At 39.6% G+C, this 17969-nt stretch overlaps 1 protein-coding gene across 1 annotated transcript in view; it reads left to right on the top strand.

The window, feature by feature from the left end:
- The window catches only part of KCNK10 (potassium two pore domain channel subfamily K member 10), a 98179-nt gene that overhangs the window by 61034 nt on the left and 19176 nt on the right, over window positions 1-17969 (top strand). The window contains exon 4 of the mRNA XM_042440380.1: window positions 7663-7823. Coding sequence (XP_042296314.1) covers window positions 7663-7823 — 161 coding nt within the window. The remainder of the gene's footprint in view (window positions 1-7662; window positions 7824-17969) is intronic.

Genomic DNA, 17969 nt, shown 5'->3' with positions numbered 1-17969 from the left:
CTGAGGCTTCATCTCCCCTACAGAATTAATGCAGTTTGACACTGCTTTAACTGCCATGGCTCAGTGCTTTGGAATTCTGGGATTTGCATTATTGTGAGATATTTAGCAGTCTCTTTCAGAGGGCTCTAGTGCCACAATGAACTACAAATCCCAGGATTCCATAGAACCATGACCACACTTATTTCATTTTTGAAGCTAAGCCAGGCCATCCAAAAATACTGGGATGGGACACTATGGACTTTATCACACATGAGGAATTTCTCTTAATTTTGAATGAAAAGAAAGTGGGGCCAGAATGCATTTACGTGGATTCACTAGTGCAATGAATTTACGTGAATCTGAATTGCATTCAAACTGGCTTCCCATTGCCCGAAAATAGCATGCCATTGCCTGAATTTGTGTGTGGCAGTCTATCACGCAATAACATGAAACCCCATGATTGTGCTCGGACTGACTTCCCATTGTCCGAATTTGCATGTGGTAGTCTATCACGCAATAGCGTTAAACCCCATGATTGCGTTCGGATTGCCATTGGATGATACTTCCAATTTCCCTTGTTTGATAACATTCTATCAAGGAACAGCAGAAATCTCTAGGTAAGCCTGCCTGAAATCTTGCAGAGCTGATGCTAGTCAGATGCCCTGTTTGAATGGGCCAAATAAAATGTCCTTGCTCCATCCTCTAGGCAAGTATTCCAGGTGATGCATAGTCAAATCCTCAGTTTTGGTGTGAGTAGTCCAGAGGACGTTCAGCACCAAAACATGGGTATATCTCTTACAATGGATTTAAAAAACTCCTTGCTTGCTACAGATCTTAGGGGAAGATCTGCAGTAAGCAAGGAGTTTTTAAAATCCATTTCACACCAGAATTGAAGATCTTCCCAGAAGATCTGTAGCCCTACATACTGATGCCAGGCAACTATTTGAAATGCATTCTAATGTGCTGCCCGGCACGGCAGCAGCAGTGGTGAGTCACTGAGGTCAGAACAAGGCATCCAGCCAAGTGATTGAGGCTAGGCACTTCCTTTTGACTTGAGAATTGAGTGACTCTTGCCAGTGGTGGTGGCACAGTGGGACACGTGCATGAACAGCTGCCTGGCATCAGAACTGAGGGCCTCATGTAATGCGTAAGGTTGGGGCAGCTTCCAGAATATTCTGGACCATGCAGACACCATCAGAATTGACAATGCTGGGCAAGGTGAACCAATGGTCTGATTCGGTATAAAGCCACTTGCTGTGCTACACTACTGACTGTTTAAACTTGCAGTTCGGATAATAGGCACAAAAGACACAGGCTTTGCATAACTTATACAGTAGAACATAGGAGCTTACCTTATCATCTAGTTCAGTATTTTCTATACGGAGAGGCAATGGCTCTTCAGTGTTACCGATGAAGATCTTTCCCAGGCACATGGGCTGAGTCTGAGGAGTTTATCGAACGGGAGGAATTTCTCTTAAATTTGAATGAAAAGAAAGTGGGGCCAGAACGTATTCACTTAAAGTCGCCAGTTTAGCGCAATTACGTGAATGCGCATTGCGTTCAAACTGGCTTCCCATTGCCTGAAAATAGCATGCCGTTGCCCGAATGTGTGTGTGGCAGTCTATCACGCAATAATGTGAGACTACATGACTGTGCTCGGACTGACTTCCCATTACCCGAAATTGTTAACGTTAAACCCCATGATTGCGTTCAGATTGCCATTGGATTATACTTCCAATTTCCCTTGTCTGATAAACTCCTGAGACACTGGGAATGGAAAGCACATTTGTCATGTGAGAAGACTTCCCCTTGCACTGTGGGACTTTCTCTTCTTGTCCTTTATACTACAGCCGTCCCTTCCACTACATGCTCTCAAATCAGCTCCCCAAAGTCTCCATTTTGCTGGCATTTGAAGGATCTGCAGGAAGGAAGGAAAGGAAATAAACCTTCTTTCTGTTCCTCTGACAGATACCATTCTGTTGGTGGGATAAGTTAATTTGATACCATGCCCATATATTTTCCCAATCAGTTACAGTTTGGCAATACCAAAAACACTGTACTGCTAAAGTATTTCAAAAACAATACAAAACCAAAACCCCCAAACCCAACCCCCTACAAGCTTTCCAATAAATATTATTAGGTTTTCTTCTGTTTTAAGCAATTCATTCTTGGTTTGAACTACTGTATAAATGTGGGTGCGTATTTCCATTGTAAAAATGCATTGTTATGGCCAAGCTACAAACCACTTAAATGAAATGGGTTTTAATGGAGCAGGCAGTAAAATGATCTGAACTTTTGTGGTTCTACTACTGTAAATACATTTCCTTTTTTTAAACAAGAAAAGAAAAAATGCATACACACAACACAATGGATAATGAAGCAATTTAGACTCAGCCTAAATTGATTTCATTGAACATCCATGGTAATAAATTGTCTGCTGATATGAATGGCTGGATTTTATTTTTTTTAAAAACCCAAACCTACATGATAAAATAGTAATAAATACCAGAACAGTGTTATGAAGATTAAAAATATAGGTCTGTATCCTGCTGCTAATTTTAGCTGCAGAGGACTCATTGACCTCAATGGAAAAGTCAGCACTGAGGAAAGTTTGATTTGGTGTATCTATCTAGTCTACACTAACAGTTGGATGTAGCAGACGTTTGGATCTTGAGTTGCCCTTCTGCTCATGGAAGGACAACAAATCCCTGGCCTACATCCAACTATAAGTCCAGGCTTCTGTTTCTGGAAGTGACTTTGATACATAGGAGGCTACTGTTGTTTCAAGGGAAGACAGCTAATTTCCACCTTTTCAATCTTCCCTTGGTATCCTGTGCCATTTTTTATCCTATTCCAGAGGGTCACCTCAACCCTTCAGTGTTGATTTTCCAGGACTGCAGCATCAGTGTAGCTATGGAGTAGGGGCAAAATGAGAACATTGCTCCAGAGTTAAGAATTTTGTCCCCTCAATGATTTTTTTCAGTTTCTAAATTTGTATCATTGCAATAATTTTAAACCTCCATTGTGCGTTTAGAAATACAGTTTAGGCATCCAAAGAAAAGGGGCAGGCAAAGTTACCAAGGGAATGTGAACACAGTAAATACAGTAGGCTCTCATATTATTTGAGTCTGTATTACACAAATTCACTTACACAGCAGAAAAAAAGTTCTCTCTAGACATTTGTAGGTCCTCCAGCATGACTGTATGGCCAATTTATTTATTCTGTTTTATTGTTGTAATGATTCAAGCAATTTTAGTGTGTTTACTTTTCATCATTAGCAGTTTTAGGAGCATCAAGTGCTGAAGATTGAATCATAGAAATTTAGCAAAGGAATAAATATAAACATTTAAAAAAAAACAGCATATGAAAGACTTGACATGCTGTTTCGGTAAAAAAAAAATTGTGTCCAAAGCTTATTTTCTAAAGCTTTTGGAGTTTTAGTTTAATTTTTTATTATTATCTTGCATATTTTGCTGATATGTATTTGTCACTTTGCTTTATTTATTTTGCATTGCTTTTTGTATTATTTCTGAATAATCTCTTTTAATAACTGTATTATATAGTTTTGTATTTGCATTACTCCATCCTTCTGTGTGCATGTGTATATGTATATTTTAGATTATAGGCCGTTGGCATGGCTGGTTGTTTTTGTTGTTTTACTTGTAAAGTGCCATGTACATTGATGACGCTATATAAATAATTGGCAACAAAACAACAATAATAGAGACAAAACTCTGTGAAGCAACTCCACAATTAGGAAAATTAAAGCCTTCCACTGTCTCTGTGATGGATGTAGTGGCCATATTTTAATCTGACAGTATCTGGAAGAAAGAAAAAAAACGAACCTTGGAAAAGTTGCTTGTTTGGACTACATTGCACAGAATCTGGATTCTGAAAGTTGTAGTTCAGAAAAAGTAACTGATTAAAAACAAGTCAATTAGCAATGCATGAAGATAAGCCTTTTAAAAACTGAATGCTAAGACCAGCTAAGAAGCTGGAGTATCTTTTGAAGATTGATAAAAGCAGGTGGGTAAGAAATGGAAATTTCACTAGGTGAAGTATGTGATAAAGGGCCAGCATAATTCATAACCCAAACTTGAAAATGAGATTAGCTAGGTGAGTCATCTTCCCACCAGGATCCAATTTAGAGGAACAATGTACAGTAGCACTAAGCAAATGACAAAGCTGGACTTATTTGCTGGCTTTCCTTTAGCAGCCTCTTGCACCCTGCTAAGCTTACAAAAATGTGCTTCAGATCAATCAAATGACAGATTCCATTAAGGAACTCTGAGCTCTATGAAGAAGTGGTGGAAATGGTGGACTCTGTAGGTTTGAAGGGCAATTAATTTCTCAGTTGCTGTGAATCCTATTAAAATTGAGGGACTGGAGGATAACTCTATAAAAGTACTTTTTATTGTGGGGAGTTTAATTTGTAGTTATGCTTGCATCACTTTGTTCCTGGAGTTATATTCTGTTCATCATTCCTACTGATTCCACCAGATCCCCTGTGGGAACACTCACATTAGCTTTAAACATTATTTATTTTATTATTTTATTTATTCATATCCTCTTTTCTGCCCAAAAAAAGAACACAAGGTAGCTAGCAACATCAAAATACAGAATTAAAAATAAAACCTGCATTGTGGAAAATTCCACAATGCAGGTTTCATTACTGTGGCTATTTAATGTTCTGTGTGATGTCTGAATAGAAGTCACACTTTGCATTGAATATCATTCTGGTTCTAAACCAAGGGTTGGAATCAATGGCCCTCTAGATGTTGTTGGACTTCAGCTCCTATCATTCCTCACTATTGGCTTTGCTCAGTGGTGTCACTTGGATTGGTATCACCTGGTGTGGTGACTCATGGTGTCACTCACCCGCATCGACCTCCTCCCGTATACCACTCTGTAAAGAATCCTTAGTAATGTTTTTTGTACAGTACTAAGTTTACTCATAAATTGTAATTCCCATATATCACTGAATGTTATGACAATACTTGTGACATAAACAAACTAGTAAAATTAAAATTATACCTTTAAATTACAATAAACTCACTCTAAATGTTTGTGCATGTGCTTAGTTTCATGTGGTTAAAGTGAAAGTGTGATAAGATGTGATGCTTTTAAAGGAAATTGTAAAAGAATAAAATATTTTTGCAATTTTTTAAAAAAGTTTTTTTTAATTTTAAAATTTAATTAAAAAAAAACCCTGGGGCCTCACCTATCTCCTCCCACTGGGCCCTGCCTTACTGACACCATGTCTTCCGTGTTTTAAAGGGACACAGGCAGATGTTTGGGTGCAGTGGTGTCACTCTCCCCCTTAGAGTATCACCTGGTGAGGTCTGAACCCACTAGTGATGTCTCGGGCTATGCTGGCTAGGGCTGCTGGGACTTGTACTTTACTAATATCTGAAGGTTGCAGAATTCCCATCTGTTTTCTGATCTTACAATCCTACTGATACTTTGAACTTTAACTCCTAGAATCTGAAGTCCCAAACATCTAGAAACATCTAGAGCAGGCCTGCACAACATTCAGCTCGCCATAGGATTTTGAGTGGCCTGAAAGGATGTGGAATGACTTCAAGGATCCTTCACTGCTTGGCTTCCTCCTGAGGAGAGGGCCATGTGGAAGAGGAAGGGGCGGGCAGAGGAGGATGGAATTAATATTAATAATATTGATTATTAATAATAATTAATAAATTAATATTTAATTAAAACCTATTTGTGGCCCAAATAATTTTAACCTATTTTAATTTTGGCCCCTACCTACTGTCAAGTTGTGCAGGTTTAATGTAGAGGAACAAGTCTGAGAATCCTTGGAACATCAGCTTAGTTGGCTAGACACCATGTCACTACAGGATACTGGCCATTATGTTTCTACATGCAATCCTATTTTTTTAAAAAATGTACCTAAAACTAGAAATATAGAATTGGAAAGGAGAACAAGGGTCATTAAGTCCAATTCTTGCTAATGCATGACTCCAAAACTAAAGCATCCCTGATGGATGAGCCATTTACTTTGATAGGTGGCTATCTGAACCTCTAATGAAGGAGAGGCTACCACCATCCAAAATAGTCTATTTGATTGTTGAATAGCTATGTCAGAATTATTATTATTATTATTATTGTTGTTGTTGTTGTTGTTGTTGTTTATTTATATAGCACTGTAGATTTGCACAGCACTGTACATACAGATAATAAAATAGATAAAAACGAAACCTGCCAATGGCATACATTCTACAAAATACATATAAAACAATAGGTAATAATACAGGATAGAATTAGATAAAATAAACAGGAAAGAATTAAAAACATCAAATCAAATATCAGATAAATAATCACACAATGCCTGAGAACGTTTTTTTCTAATGTTCAGTTGGAGAAACCAAGAATCTGAGAAACTACTATATGAAAATTTGCATCTTACAAGAGCAATAGGAGAACCAGCAATAGTTGCAAGTCCTTGCTGAATGAGAACACCTTTGTTGTTTCATGGATTTGTTTCTGTGAAATCTGTAAAACAACCACCAAAAATCAGTTTTCTCTTATGGTGAAAGTACTTCTTGTCACTGTGTGGTGTTCCATTACAGTTAAGCAATTGAGATGTTCCATGGGGGTCATCAATTGAAGATGCCTTTGCCTGTGTAGCAGGAACTTTTATCCATTTATCAGTTTTGCTTATACAATTAGGATGATATTTTCACTCCTTTTGTTTTAGTTGTACCATTTGGTTTAACTTCTATATATTTTCATGTTGAACCTGTTTTTAAAAAGCTTCTAAGTAAAGTTTCAATGAAAGAAAAAAAGAAAGGAGGGAGAGGAGAAATGTTGGGCCAACAAGTATTTATTTTAGCCAATGACAAATTAATTATTTAAGAAAGAAGTTTGCAATCCACTAATAATTCTGAAAACTGATTGTAATGCATGCAAGAGTTAAAACGTTATTTGAAATTTAAAAAATCTTGTGTTTATCCACTAAAGTTGTAACTACATGACACTATTGTATCAGTTTCATACCATTTTTCATGGAATCAACCTAAGGAATCCTAGGGTTTGTAGTTGGGTGAAGTACTTAGAATGCTGTGTTCTAGATTCCCTTGAACTACAGTTCCTGAAGCATCTTGAGTGCTTCACTACAGAATTACAGTATATCACTACAAAATTAAACCAATTTAATTCACAATCTTTCTTCTTAGAGTGCCCTTTAAGTACTTTATCAAACTACAAATTCCAGAATTTCTAAGCATGAAGCCATGGCAATAAATTAGTATGAAACTGATACAAATGTGCAATAGAGAAACTACTGTGCAAAAAAAATCCTGGACAGACTTCTAGAGATTGATAAATATATCTTGCCTAAGGTATTGGCCTCCGCTTAAACACATCTGTAGGTATATATGTATAAAGCTGGAAGTCAGATTCTCAAAATGCATAATGTGAGGTAAAGGAATGTAAAACGGCATGTAGTGCATACAAACACTAGTTTCTCTCTTTGTAAGTGAGATACTTAAAATTTCCATGTCAGATAGACCTGAGGATATGTGGAACAATGGAGAACAAAATAAAATTCTCCCTCTTTAGGTCTATTTCTTCATTACTATATTTACTGTCTTCTCTCCACCCATCTTCCTAATTTGGAGATCATGATGACTTCTTTCAATTTCCCTCTTTTTTTTTAACAGGGTATGGAAACATTGCACCAAGCACAGAAGGTGGAAAAATTTTCTGCATTCTGTATGCCATCTTTGGGATCCCACTCTTTGGCTTTCTGCTAGCTGGCATTGGTGACCAGCTTGGAACCATCTTTGGGAAGGGCATCGCCCGAGTGGAAAAAGTTTTTCGGGTAAGATTAAGTGGCTTAAATTGTTTGAGGTTTTTTTAGTCATGAAGCAGGGCATCAGGATGTTTTTACCATGGTAAGGTAGTGAGATAGAAGAATAATCTCTTACCTCTGAAATATGCCTTCACAATGTGGGAAAATGTATTTTTTATGCCCCTGTAGGTATATATAGGCATGGTTGTAGAGATAGATGATGGCAGTGTGGCCCCTGCTGAGTTGGGAGGAGTTGGAAAGAGTTCTCCCACCTTTCTGGATGTCCACTCCTGAGTTAGAGCTTAGCTATGTACTCTTCACTTTCCATCCAATTATATCTGCAAACTAATATAAATTAGCATATAAATTCAGTTAAAACTTAAAAAAAATATTTTTTACACAATTATAATTTTGACTTCCAGGGGATAAGATGCAGATGCTCCAACAGCAATCAGAATGTTGTTAGTCTTTTTTAACCCAGTTTTTTAAAGGAAAAAGAAAAGAGATAGGTGGGGAAAGTGAAATGGCACCAGTAAGAAGCATCAAAATAGCACAGTTACAACAAAAAAGAGAAAAATAAACACAGTACATGCACTAGAATGGACATTATCAAAGCACTGTTGCAGAGAAGGTGTGATAGTGATTGTTTCAATACTGGTAGGTTGCTGTTTGCTTAAACAACGTGATTGCTACAGAACAATAGGCTGGTATGATAGACTTCTCAGTGTTAAATGTGTGTGAGAGACAGCAGAACATCAGTGCTTCAGTCTGATCATAGTGTACACCGCTTCCGTGTATTTCTACAAGGGTCTGAGACAGTCTGGTTTTCACTTTGCCCACTGTCTCTGTATATATAATTTATAAATGCTTTAACGGCTACAGTATTTTTGAGATCTGCATATGAATACACTTCTCCCTTCTTCCTTTGGCATACATCTCAAAGCCCATGGGACCGTCTTGAGAAACATTTGCAATTAATATTAATTATAATCCTCTGTTAGGCTGTTTTTAACTCTGCAGAAGACATTAACACTGAAATAAAGAAAATTAGTTCCATTAATTACAGTTTAGTATCCTAAACTGTTGTGTGGCTGCTGGGGTTTTTTTTTTAAATGTATTGATCTTCTAAACCTAATTGACACAGAGTATATGAGTTGGTAAAGCTCTTCCTGGCCTGTAGTGTTTGGTCAGCCAGTGGAGAATTATACCATTGAATGTATCTCCATGAAAAAGAAATCCCTGCCTTTCAAACCAGCAACAGTATTATAAAGACCAGAACTGATCCTATCATTAGGAGATGGTTATAAAATTAGGATATCATAGAATCATAGAGTTGAAAGAGACCTCAAGGACCATGTAGTCCAGCTCCCTGTCATGCAAAGATATAGCTGTGTTAATCTGTAGAATCAGTATGTAGGGAGATCTTGTAGCACCTTTAAAACTAAGAAATTGGCATGAGCTTTTGTAGACTAGAGCTTACTTCCTCAGATGCATTTGGTGGAGTGGAAAGCCATGGACAGACATATATGTGCCATAGTGTGTGAGAATGTAAATTCAAATTCAAATTCCTTTATGTATGGTAATGAAGTGGCAAGTCCGGTTTTAATGATGGCCATTGGTGAACAAAGGTAGTGGAAACTAGCCTCTAGGTGAGGAGAACAGATGAGTGTGGGAAACAGAGAGTGATGTGATTAATAGATCAGGGGTGTCCCTAATAGGATGGGGGTTAGATAGTGTTAAAAATTGGTTCTCAGACTCAACCTGAGACTTAACTTGAGATTTGGAGGTAGAGACTTGAGATTTGATTTGAGACTTGGAGCAAAGACTTGGATACATCACTGTGTTCTATACATTTTTCTGTCCTTGTGCAGCTGAATCTCACTTATGTGAAATCTTGCTGCAACTTTGTGTCTGTAGATTTATTTTGTCTCTTTCTCTGTGGGTGTGCTCCACAGTCTGAAACGTTTCTCAGCCAATTTCTTCTGTGAGCAGTTCGAATGATTACTGCAGCAACATTAATGCTAATATCATCCTGTATTTTCTGTCTGATATCCTGGAGTATATATAAAAAAGGGAAGATGGAGATAGAGTTCAATTTTAGCTGCCTGACATGACCTCTGCATCCCCCTTGGGAATTAGTTCAAAATGTAGATTACATCTTCTGCGGACTAGACTTTTCTTACACATTAGAAAGTTTTTGGCTATACTTTTCAGACCAAAATGAAGACCAATTTAATGTCTGAAGATGCAATGATGGTAAGACACACTCAGTATGCACACTGTTAATGGAAGGCATTATATGAGATTGAAATTATCTTTAAATGTTTTTGTGCCACTTTGCTGTTGTTACTTGCTGCCAAGTCAGTTTTGACTTAAGGTGACCCTATGAATGATAGGCCTTCAAGGGATCCAGTAATCAATAGCCCTGCTCAGATCTTGTAAAACTCAGGGCTGACTATAGTGCTTTTTCTTCTGATTTTTACTTTGCCAAACATTATCATCTTCTCAGTGAGTCTCATCATCTCATATATGTCCAAATTATGAGAGTCTTAGGACCAAGACAGACCGCCTGAAAATGGTGGTCTGCAGGCGCCCGTTTTAACTCTGGAGGGATGCCACAGCTGCCAAACTGTGTAATGTCCCTCTGGCGTAAAAACCACCTGGTTCTCCCGGGTTCTTTTTGCGGCGCCCGGGTTATGTCGCAAGTGCGCCACTGGCGCACTTGTGATGTAAATAATGTGCAGCGACGTGCGGATGTGGCACGTCCCTTACATGAAGATGGTGGCACCCGTGGGGATGGGATGCTGCCATTAGGCCACCGCCTGCACGTACTAGGGTTCTGGAGCGTGCGGTTGCCGTGCGCTCTGGAACCCTGGTATGGTGGCAAGACGGCACTTTTAGCCTCTTTGTCTCGGGCCTTAGTTTAATCATCATGTATTCTAGAGAGAGTTCAGGTCTTATTTGCTTTAGATCCTATTTATTTGTTTTTTTAGCTGTCTATGAGGCTGAATGTGTGGGCAGGATATGATGGGCCAACCCTGTCATACATATCCTGCCCATAGATCTGGCCCATTCCTGCCTCCAGCACTCATCTGATCAAGCTCAGCAATGGGCGGGTGTTTAGGTGCCCACCTGCCACAACACTGTGGAACTGCTGTCATTCTACTTGCAAGCCCCTGTCGCAGCCTGTATGGATGGAAACAGAATATCTGGTTTCACCCATATGGCCATGCACCTCTTTCAACATCACAGGTTGTGACTGGGGCCTGCAAATAGAATAGTGCGAACAGCAGCAGGTAAGTGGGCATGTGGTCACTCAGTCTACTGGCTGTCATGGTGGAGAAATGGATGGAAAACTCCACCACAAACAGCCATTTTTTATGCTCACACAAAAGGTTGATTGGGCTGAGATCAGGCTGGATGTACCAGAATGGTTTCCAGTCTGCCCATTTCTGACCTGGGGCTGTTGGCATGCATGATCTAAGCAGGACAACACCAGGCCAGGGAGAATATAGGCCTTTTGACCCATGCATATAGTACCCACGGTATCTGTAGAACCTTTCCTTTTCTTCTTTTGTTCAGTTTATAGGAATCTTAATCTGGAATAGAGCATATAAAGTTAAATGTCTATTTTTAAATTAGAATTCTGGTCAATGTTTGCCGCAACACTTCTATTGTAAACCAGTTGAATCAAGCATGGCTTTAGGTGTCATATGTTAGAAGGCTCAAGGTTTGATTTTTATTGTTGTTGTTATTGATTTCTTGGGCACAGAACCTGGCTACAGGCCATAATCAAAGCCATTTTCAACATTATTATGCTGTGAGTGTATATAAGGGTATCAATTCTTGCTAAATTGTCTCATGTTTGTTTTCTATAATAATCAGTTTGGATTTCAGCTGACAACGGTAGGTCAGCAGTGGGGCATGACTTCGTTATCTCACTATTTCTACAATCATCAAATTGTTTGATGATCTTTCTTCAGGGATTTTGGTTAGATAATGGGCCTTTTTAGATTAAATACTAAACTGTAATTTAACATTATGTGGACAAGCCTGTAAAAACCATGAATGCATACACTTTGCTCCTCTATGATGGCTGTAAAGAGATCCAAAGTTTCCCCTTTGACTTTAATCAGAATTTGCTGCTGCATCATAACTGGGGGAAATTTGGCTACTCTATTAAGGGATAGGTTCCTTGAATGAAAGAAAAGAATGAAAAGAATGACTTGAGATGGTAATGCAACACCATTGTTCATAAGTCAAAGTTGACTGGATGACAAATAACAACAAAAACAAACACATCAGTAGTATTTTGGTGAGTTTCTCCAAATGTGAGATGGTAACTATTATGACAATGAAAAGAGAGGCAAGGAATCTGGAAACCATACAATTGTGCATAGTAGTAGTATTGTGCATGTCTTTTATTGACTACAGCAAAGCATTTGACTGCATGAAAAGCTATGGCTCGTGCTAAGAGGAATGGAAGTGCCACAACATCTGATTGTCCTGATGCATAACCTGTACTCAGGACAAGAGGCTGCTGACAGAATAGAATATGGAGAAACAAAATGGTTCTCAACCAGCAAAGGGGTCAGGCAAGGCTGAATACTATTACCCTATTTATTCAACCTATATGCAGAAAATATGCAGACCATCTGGAGCTTACCAAACACTTTTCAAGGTCAGCCCCATGCAGAGCATATTTCATAGAATCATAAAATCATAGAGTTGGAAGAGACCACAAGGGCCATCCAGTCCAATCTCCTGTCATGCAGGAACTCTCAATCAAAGCATACCTGACAGAGTCCAAATGGGATGTAACTAGGGCATGTGTGACCATGGCCAGATACAGTTGGCACACAAGTTTTAAATGTGGAAAAGTACTCCTGGCCCTGAAACTGGAACCTCCAGGTTCAAAGCTCTGTCCAGAAGTACACCCAAACAGTAAACCTGTGTCTTCCAGGGGAGTGTTAGCACATCTAACACAGGCTGACGCTCTGTTCCTCAGTCTACCAGGTCTGTCTTGTCTGGATTAAGTTTTAATTTGTTTGCCTTCATCCAGTTCATTACTGATTCTAGGCACTGCATTTGGTTTTCTGTGAGCAGTTCATATTGTTGGTCAGTCAGGGACGATGTGGGAAATGCAGACAGTCTGAGCACAACCTGATGACTTTGCTCCCCAAACCTTAAGATTAATATGGTTTTGAAAAAGCTGTGTAGACTTTTGTTCAGCTGCCGTGGCCTCTCCTTCCCTTTGTAATGCTCATTTTAACTTTAGCCGGAAGATACTGTAAATTAGTGTGACCTGAATAAAGACAGGGAACTGCTGTTTTCAATAGATTGTTTTCTCTTAATGTGATGGGGAGACCTACCTGCATGACTCTGATTTAACTGTAGTGTTAATCACACCACTTTAGGTCCCAGTGGTTCTTGTCCTGTGAGTCCAGAGCAATTAATTCTTATCACATGAGGCAGGAAACAAACAAGTGCTGAATGCATGATGAAGGATTTTCCTGTACTGCATGTCAATCTGGGTTCTTTTATGTGAAAGTGGAGGGATGAAATGCAGCTATTGCTGAAGACCTACTCACATTTTCCAAATATCAGATCCACCTAAAATTGCAGCCCAAACTATGGGAAATATTGTTATTATCCTTTCTGGCTTGTGTTTCACACAAATTAACCTGATAACTAGACCTTTCAGACAATACACTGCCAAAATTGTATACACATATACCGCAGTTACCAAAGTAAATGTCTTCCTAGGCATTATGTCTTTAACAGAAAATTTGGTTCCACAGGGCCGGTACACACGGGCCAAAAGCAGCATGCTACCATGAATACTAGGGTTCGGGAGTGTGCAGTAACTGCACGCTCCCTAACCTTAGTACATGTGGGTGCCGCCATGATTGTGAGGCCCTCCCCACATGGGGTGTGCATCCATGACATGTCCTGTGTGATGCGTCCAAATGGAGCATCACCCAGGACACGTCACCATGCCGCTGGAGGGCACTTAATGGCACCTTACCAGCAGCGCAGAACGGAGCTGCGTTTTGCTGCTCCTTTCTATGTGTGCATCACTGGCATGGCAACCACATGGCAGCACCAATGATGCAGAGGAGAAAAGGGTTACCCCTTTCTCCACTTTAGGGTCAGGGTGCTGGTGGGCATGAAGCCACAAGGGCACCCCTTTTCTGGGCTGAAGAGAAGTGGCTGCACCCCCAACACTGAAATGCTGTGTTTCTTTAGCCCTTCTGCATCATCTTCCCAATACCAATGCTTAAAAAAAAAATGAAACAAAACAAAATTAAAAAAACCCCTAATTCTAGCTAGACAGAGGATAGGGAGGAAAATACAGAGCTGGACAGGGATAAAATGGCTTTGTAAAAAGAAGCTTCTTTGCCAGAGGTTTTGTTAACTGCAATATTTCTGTATCTGTAAATCCAGACCTTTGAAAAATACCTAATGTCTTATACTGGAAATTAAAAGGACATAATAGGGGTTTGAGTGTTGGACTACGACTTTAGACTCCCAGCTCTGTCATGAAGCCCACTGGGTGACCTTGGGCAAGTCACATTGTCTTAGCCTCAGAGGAAGACAGTGGCAAACCTCCTCTGAACAAAACCTGCCAAGAAATTGCTTTAGGGTCACCATAAGTTGGCAACAACTGGAAGGCACACAACCACCATCACCACAAATCTCTAATCTCTATTTTGTAACATACTGGCTTTGAATTGGGATCAGTAATTGGAAAGAATGGTAATAGAGGAATGACGATGATGAAAATATAAGAACTGATTTGGAGATTCTTCAAAAGTAGTAGTTCTGGCAGTGTAATCCTCTTCAATTTCTAGAGCCATGCAATCCAGTGGTTCTGATTAGTGTGTTAGCCCCAGAAGGGGGAATTAGTTTGGTTTGCTTTGCTGAAGAAGGCAAACTGAATGAAATCCTTTGCTGGAGTTAGCAGGAATAGGAGTTAGTAGAAACTATCCTCTGGGCCAGATATAAAGTGGCAGGTATCCCAAGTCTGTACACTGCTGATCATATTAACCAGGGCAGCTCACTGGGCACTAACACAACTCTTGTTATTGGATACTTTTGAGGCAGCAGTCGGTAAAGATTCAGGAAAGCTTGGCTTTCTTTTGTTTCTACACAAATAAGAATCAACAAAACCAGTTCAGCACCTTGGATAGTTCATTGACTGATTAAAATCTGGAAAGGATTTGCCACTCCACTGATGTGGGAGTGATCATTTGCCACTGCTGAAAGGTGGCTGTTCTGTACCCGAAAAGTCACATACACTTCTTAATCTTTGAGAAGTTAGAGCAAGACTAGAAGCAAGTGCTAGATTGCTTTTATTTATGGAAAAACTGCTTCAGGGACAGCAGAGAAGCAGCATGACCATGGAGATGATTTGAAATGGAAAAGTGGCTGTGCCAGATATAGTGTTGCATATGTCATCAACCAGCTTTTTGCTCTAAATATACAAACCCAGAATCACTTAAAAAAAACAACAACCCTGCACCTTGTAGCATCAGAAAATATTCCATAGAGTATTCTGCCTTTCCCCCACCTCTTAACTGATTTTCTTTCATGAGAAACAAAATAGAAGAAACAAAGAGAAACACAGAAGATTGGCAAATAGCAAACAATGGCAACTTTCCTCCAAATTTCTAATGAATGAAATAGTGTAATCACATTGCCAAAGGTTCATCCTGAAGGACCCCTTCTTGTCTCTCATTTGCAATTTTAATTTGTACCAGAAGATGAAATCGAAGTCTGGAGTCCTTTGCCATGAAGGATCTGGTTATCCCTATACAGTACTGGGCTAGAGGCTCTAGCTGAAAAACAAAAGAGAGCCAACGGTTATTTCTAGACAAAAAGCAAGCCATCAAACATAGCTGTACAAAGAGAGGATTTATAGCAACTGCAGTCCATAGTTGTCTAAAAGCAAGATCAATTTTATTCCATAGCATTTGCTAAGGGCAAGTTAAATTTAGAACCTACCAGAATTTAGTACCTTCTCAAGCTAAGGTTAACTTTTTGCATGTTATTTTATCCAGGTTTTTATCTAGTTAATTGTGCAGACAGTGATTGCTTCCAAAATGTGGATCTGATTTTAGAGATTGCCATGTGCAGTGCTTTTCATCTGATGTGCCCCTCCCCCCATTATTTGTTTTCCAGTATGCAAGGAAGGACACTGGTCCAGGGACCACGGTTTTCAGTAGCACTGGTTCAATGGGGAAGAACGGTGGATTTGTGGTAAAGCAACTTCTGGGGAGCATACATTCCCCACCCCTGTGATTCACCATTCTTCCCCATTGATTATGCTAGCTAGGACAACCATATTTGGCAACCATATTTGTAGGGGACACTGTGTTAGACTGAGTAACAATCCTCCTGAAGATGCAGCTTCATAGTTTGTGTGTATGCCTGAACTCAGCTTTCAACCTAGAAGTCCAGGTTTCTGCCACAGGCAGGAGTGCTTGTGCACATTTAAAGCTTGTGTGCCAACTGTACTCATTCCTTGAGATGCTGGAACTGACCATAGTGGTACATACCATAGTTACACCTGTTTGGACTACTGTAATGTGCTCTACTTGGAATTGCCTCTGAAGAGTGTTTGGAAACATCAGCCCTACCACCATTGCACACATGCTTGGTGGGGATGCAAGAGAGAGCCTTCTTGGTGGCTGCCTCTAGACATTGGAACTCCCTTTCCAGGAAAGCCAGTCCCCTCCTTGCTGTCCTTCTGTTGGTGGGAAGGACCTTTTCTTTCTTTCTTTTTATTCGGACAGGTTTTTAAAAATAGAAAGTTTTTAAAGAACAGATTAGAGAGTGAGCTGTTTTTAATAGCTTTTTAACTTTTAAAGTTCAAGATGGACATATGCCTGCTGTAGATGCTTTAGCTAAAGATCCTGCAAAAGGTTGGACTCAAAGGCCCATGAGGCCTCTTCCAACACTTGGATTCTATGATTCTATGAACTGAGATAGAGAGGCATGCTGCCTCTGATACAGGGAGGTGATGTATAGTCATCCTGGTTAGCAGGATGACTAGATAGATATATTCTCCATAAATTTATTTTAAAACCAGGCCCTGTCACACTACAGTTACAGTGCTGTGATTTTATTTTGATTGCCATGGCAACATTCTATGGAGTTTTAGGATTTTTAGTTTGGTGTAGGACTAGAGCTCTCTGGCTGAGAATACTCCTCCCTAAACTGCAAATCCCAGGATTCCATAGGTTGTTGACATGCCAATTAAAATAGAATTATAGCACTACATTTGTGTAGTGTGAAAGGGCCCATGCTTTTAATGCCATCCAGTTTGTTTTAGCACTCTTTTATGCCATCCTGCATACACCACATCTTGTTGTTTCTAGGCAGCTTGGCAATCTTCTTAAAATAAAGAATATAAAGTGGATGGCAGGAGAGCCTTCTCAAGGTGGGCATTCCACTACTGTTAAAAGGCCTCCTTTGAGTAGCCATCCACTAGATCTGAGACATGTCTGTAATAACAACTTCATATTCCAGATAAGAGGAATACATGGATTGATGGTCTTTACATTTTAGTTTAAAGGCTCACATCAACACTTTGAACTGGGTCAAACTGGGGTTCACAAACCACTGGCATAATATTTTCAAAAAGATATTCTGCAACATTGAGATGTTCTTTATCAACACTATATGGTATAGTTTTTTGTGGGGTTTTTTTGGACTATGTGGTCATGTTCGAGAAGAGTTTCTTCCTGACGTTTCACCAGCATCTGTGGCTGGCATCTTCAGAGAATGCTTGGCTGGAAAGGAGTTGGGTATATATACTGTGTGACCTGGAAATGCAGGAGTGATTTGCATGTGTATTGTTCTGTTGCTAATGGCAGGCCTCAGGGTAGGAGGGTATACAAAAGATTAGTGGGTATGTCTGCTTGATTAGTACTTATTGTCTGCTGGGAATCCCCTGACCCTGGGAGATTTCTCATTTGCATTTGTCTTTATCTTGCTATCTTTCAGGACTGGTAGCCAAACCTTGTTTACTTTAAGGCAGGGGTAGGCAATCTTTTTGAGCTGGGGGCCGGGTTGCTGTCCCTCAGACAACTGGGGGGCCGAAGTCAAACAATAAACAATTAAATAATTTTAAAAAAAATTAAATATATAAATAAACCAGGACAAATGTAG

Source organism: Sceloporus undulatus, chromosome 1 (assembly GCF_019175285.1).
Source record: "Sceloporus undulatus isolate JIND9_A2432 ecotype Alabama chromosome 1, SceUnd_v1.1, whole genome shotgun sequence".
Taxonomy (NCBI): Eukaryota; Metazoa; Chordata; class Lepidosauria; order Squamata; family Phrynosomatidae; genus Sceloporus; species Sceloporus undulatus.
The sequence above is the reverse complement of the archived record's forward strand: the minus strand, read 5'-3'. Positions and strand labels throughout refer to the sequence as shown.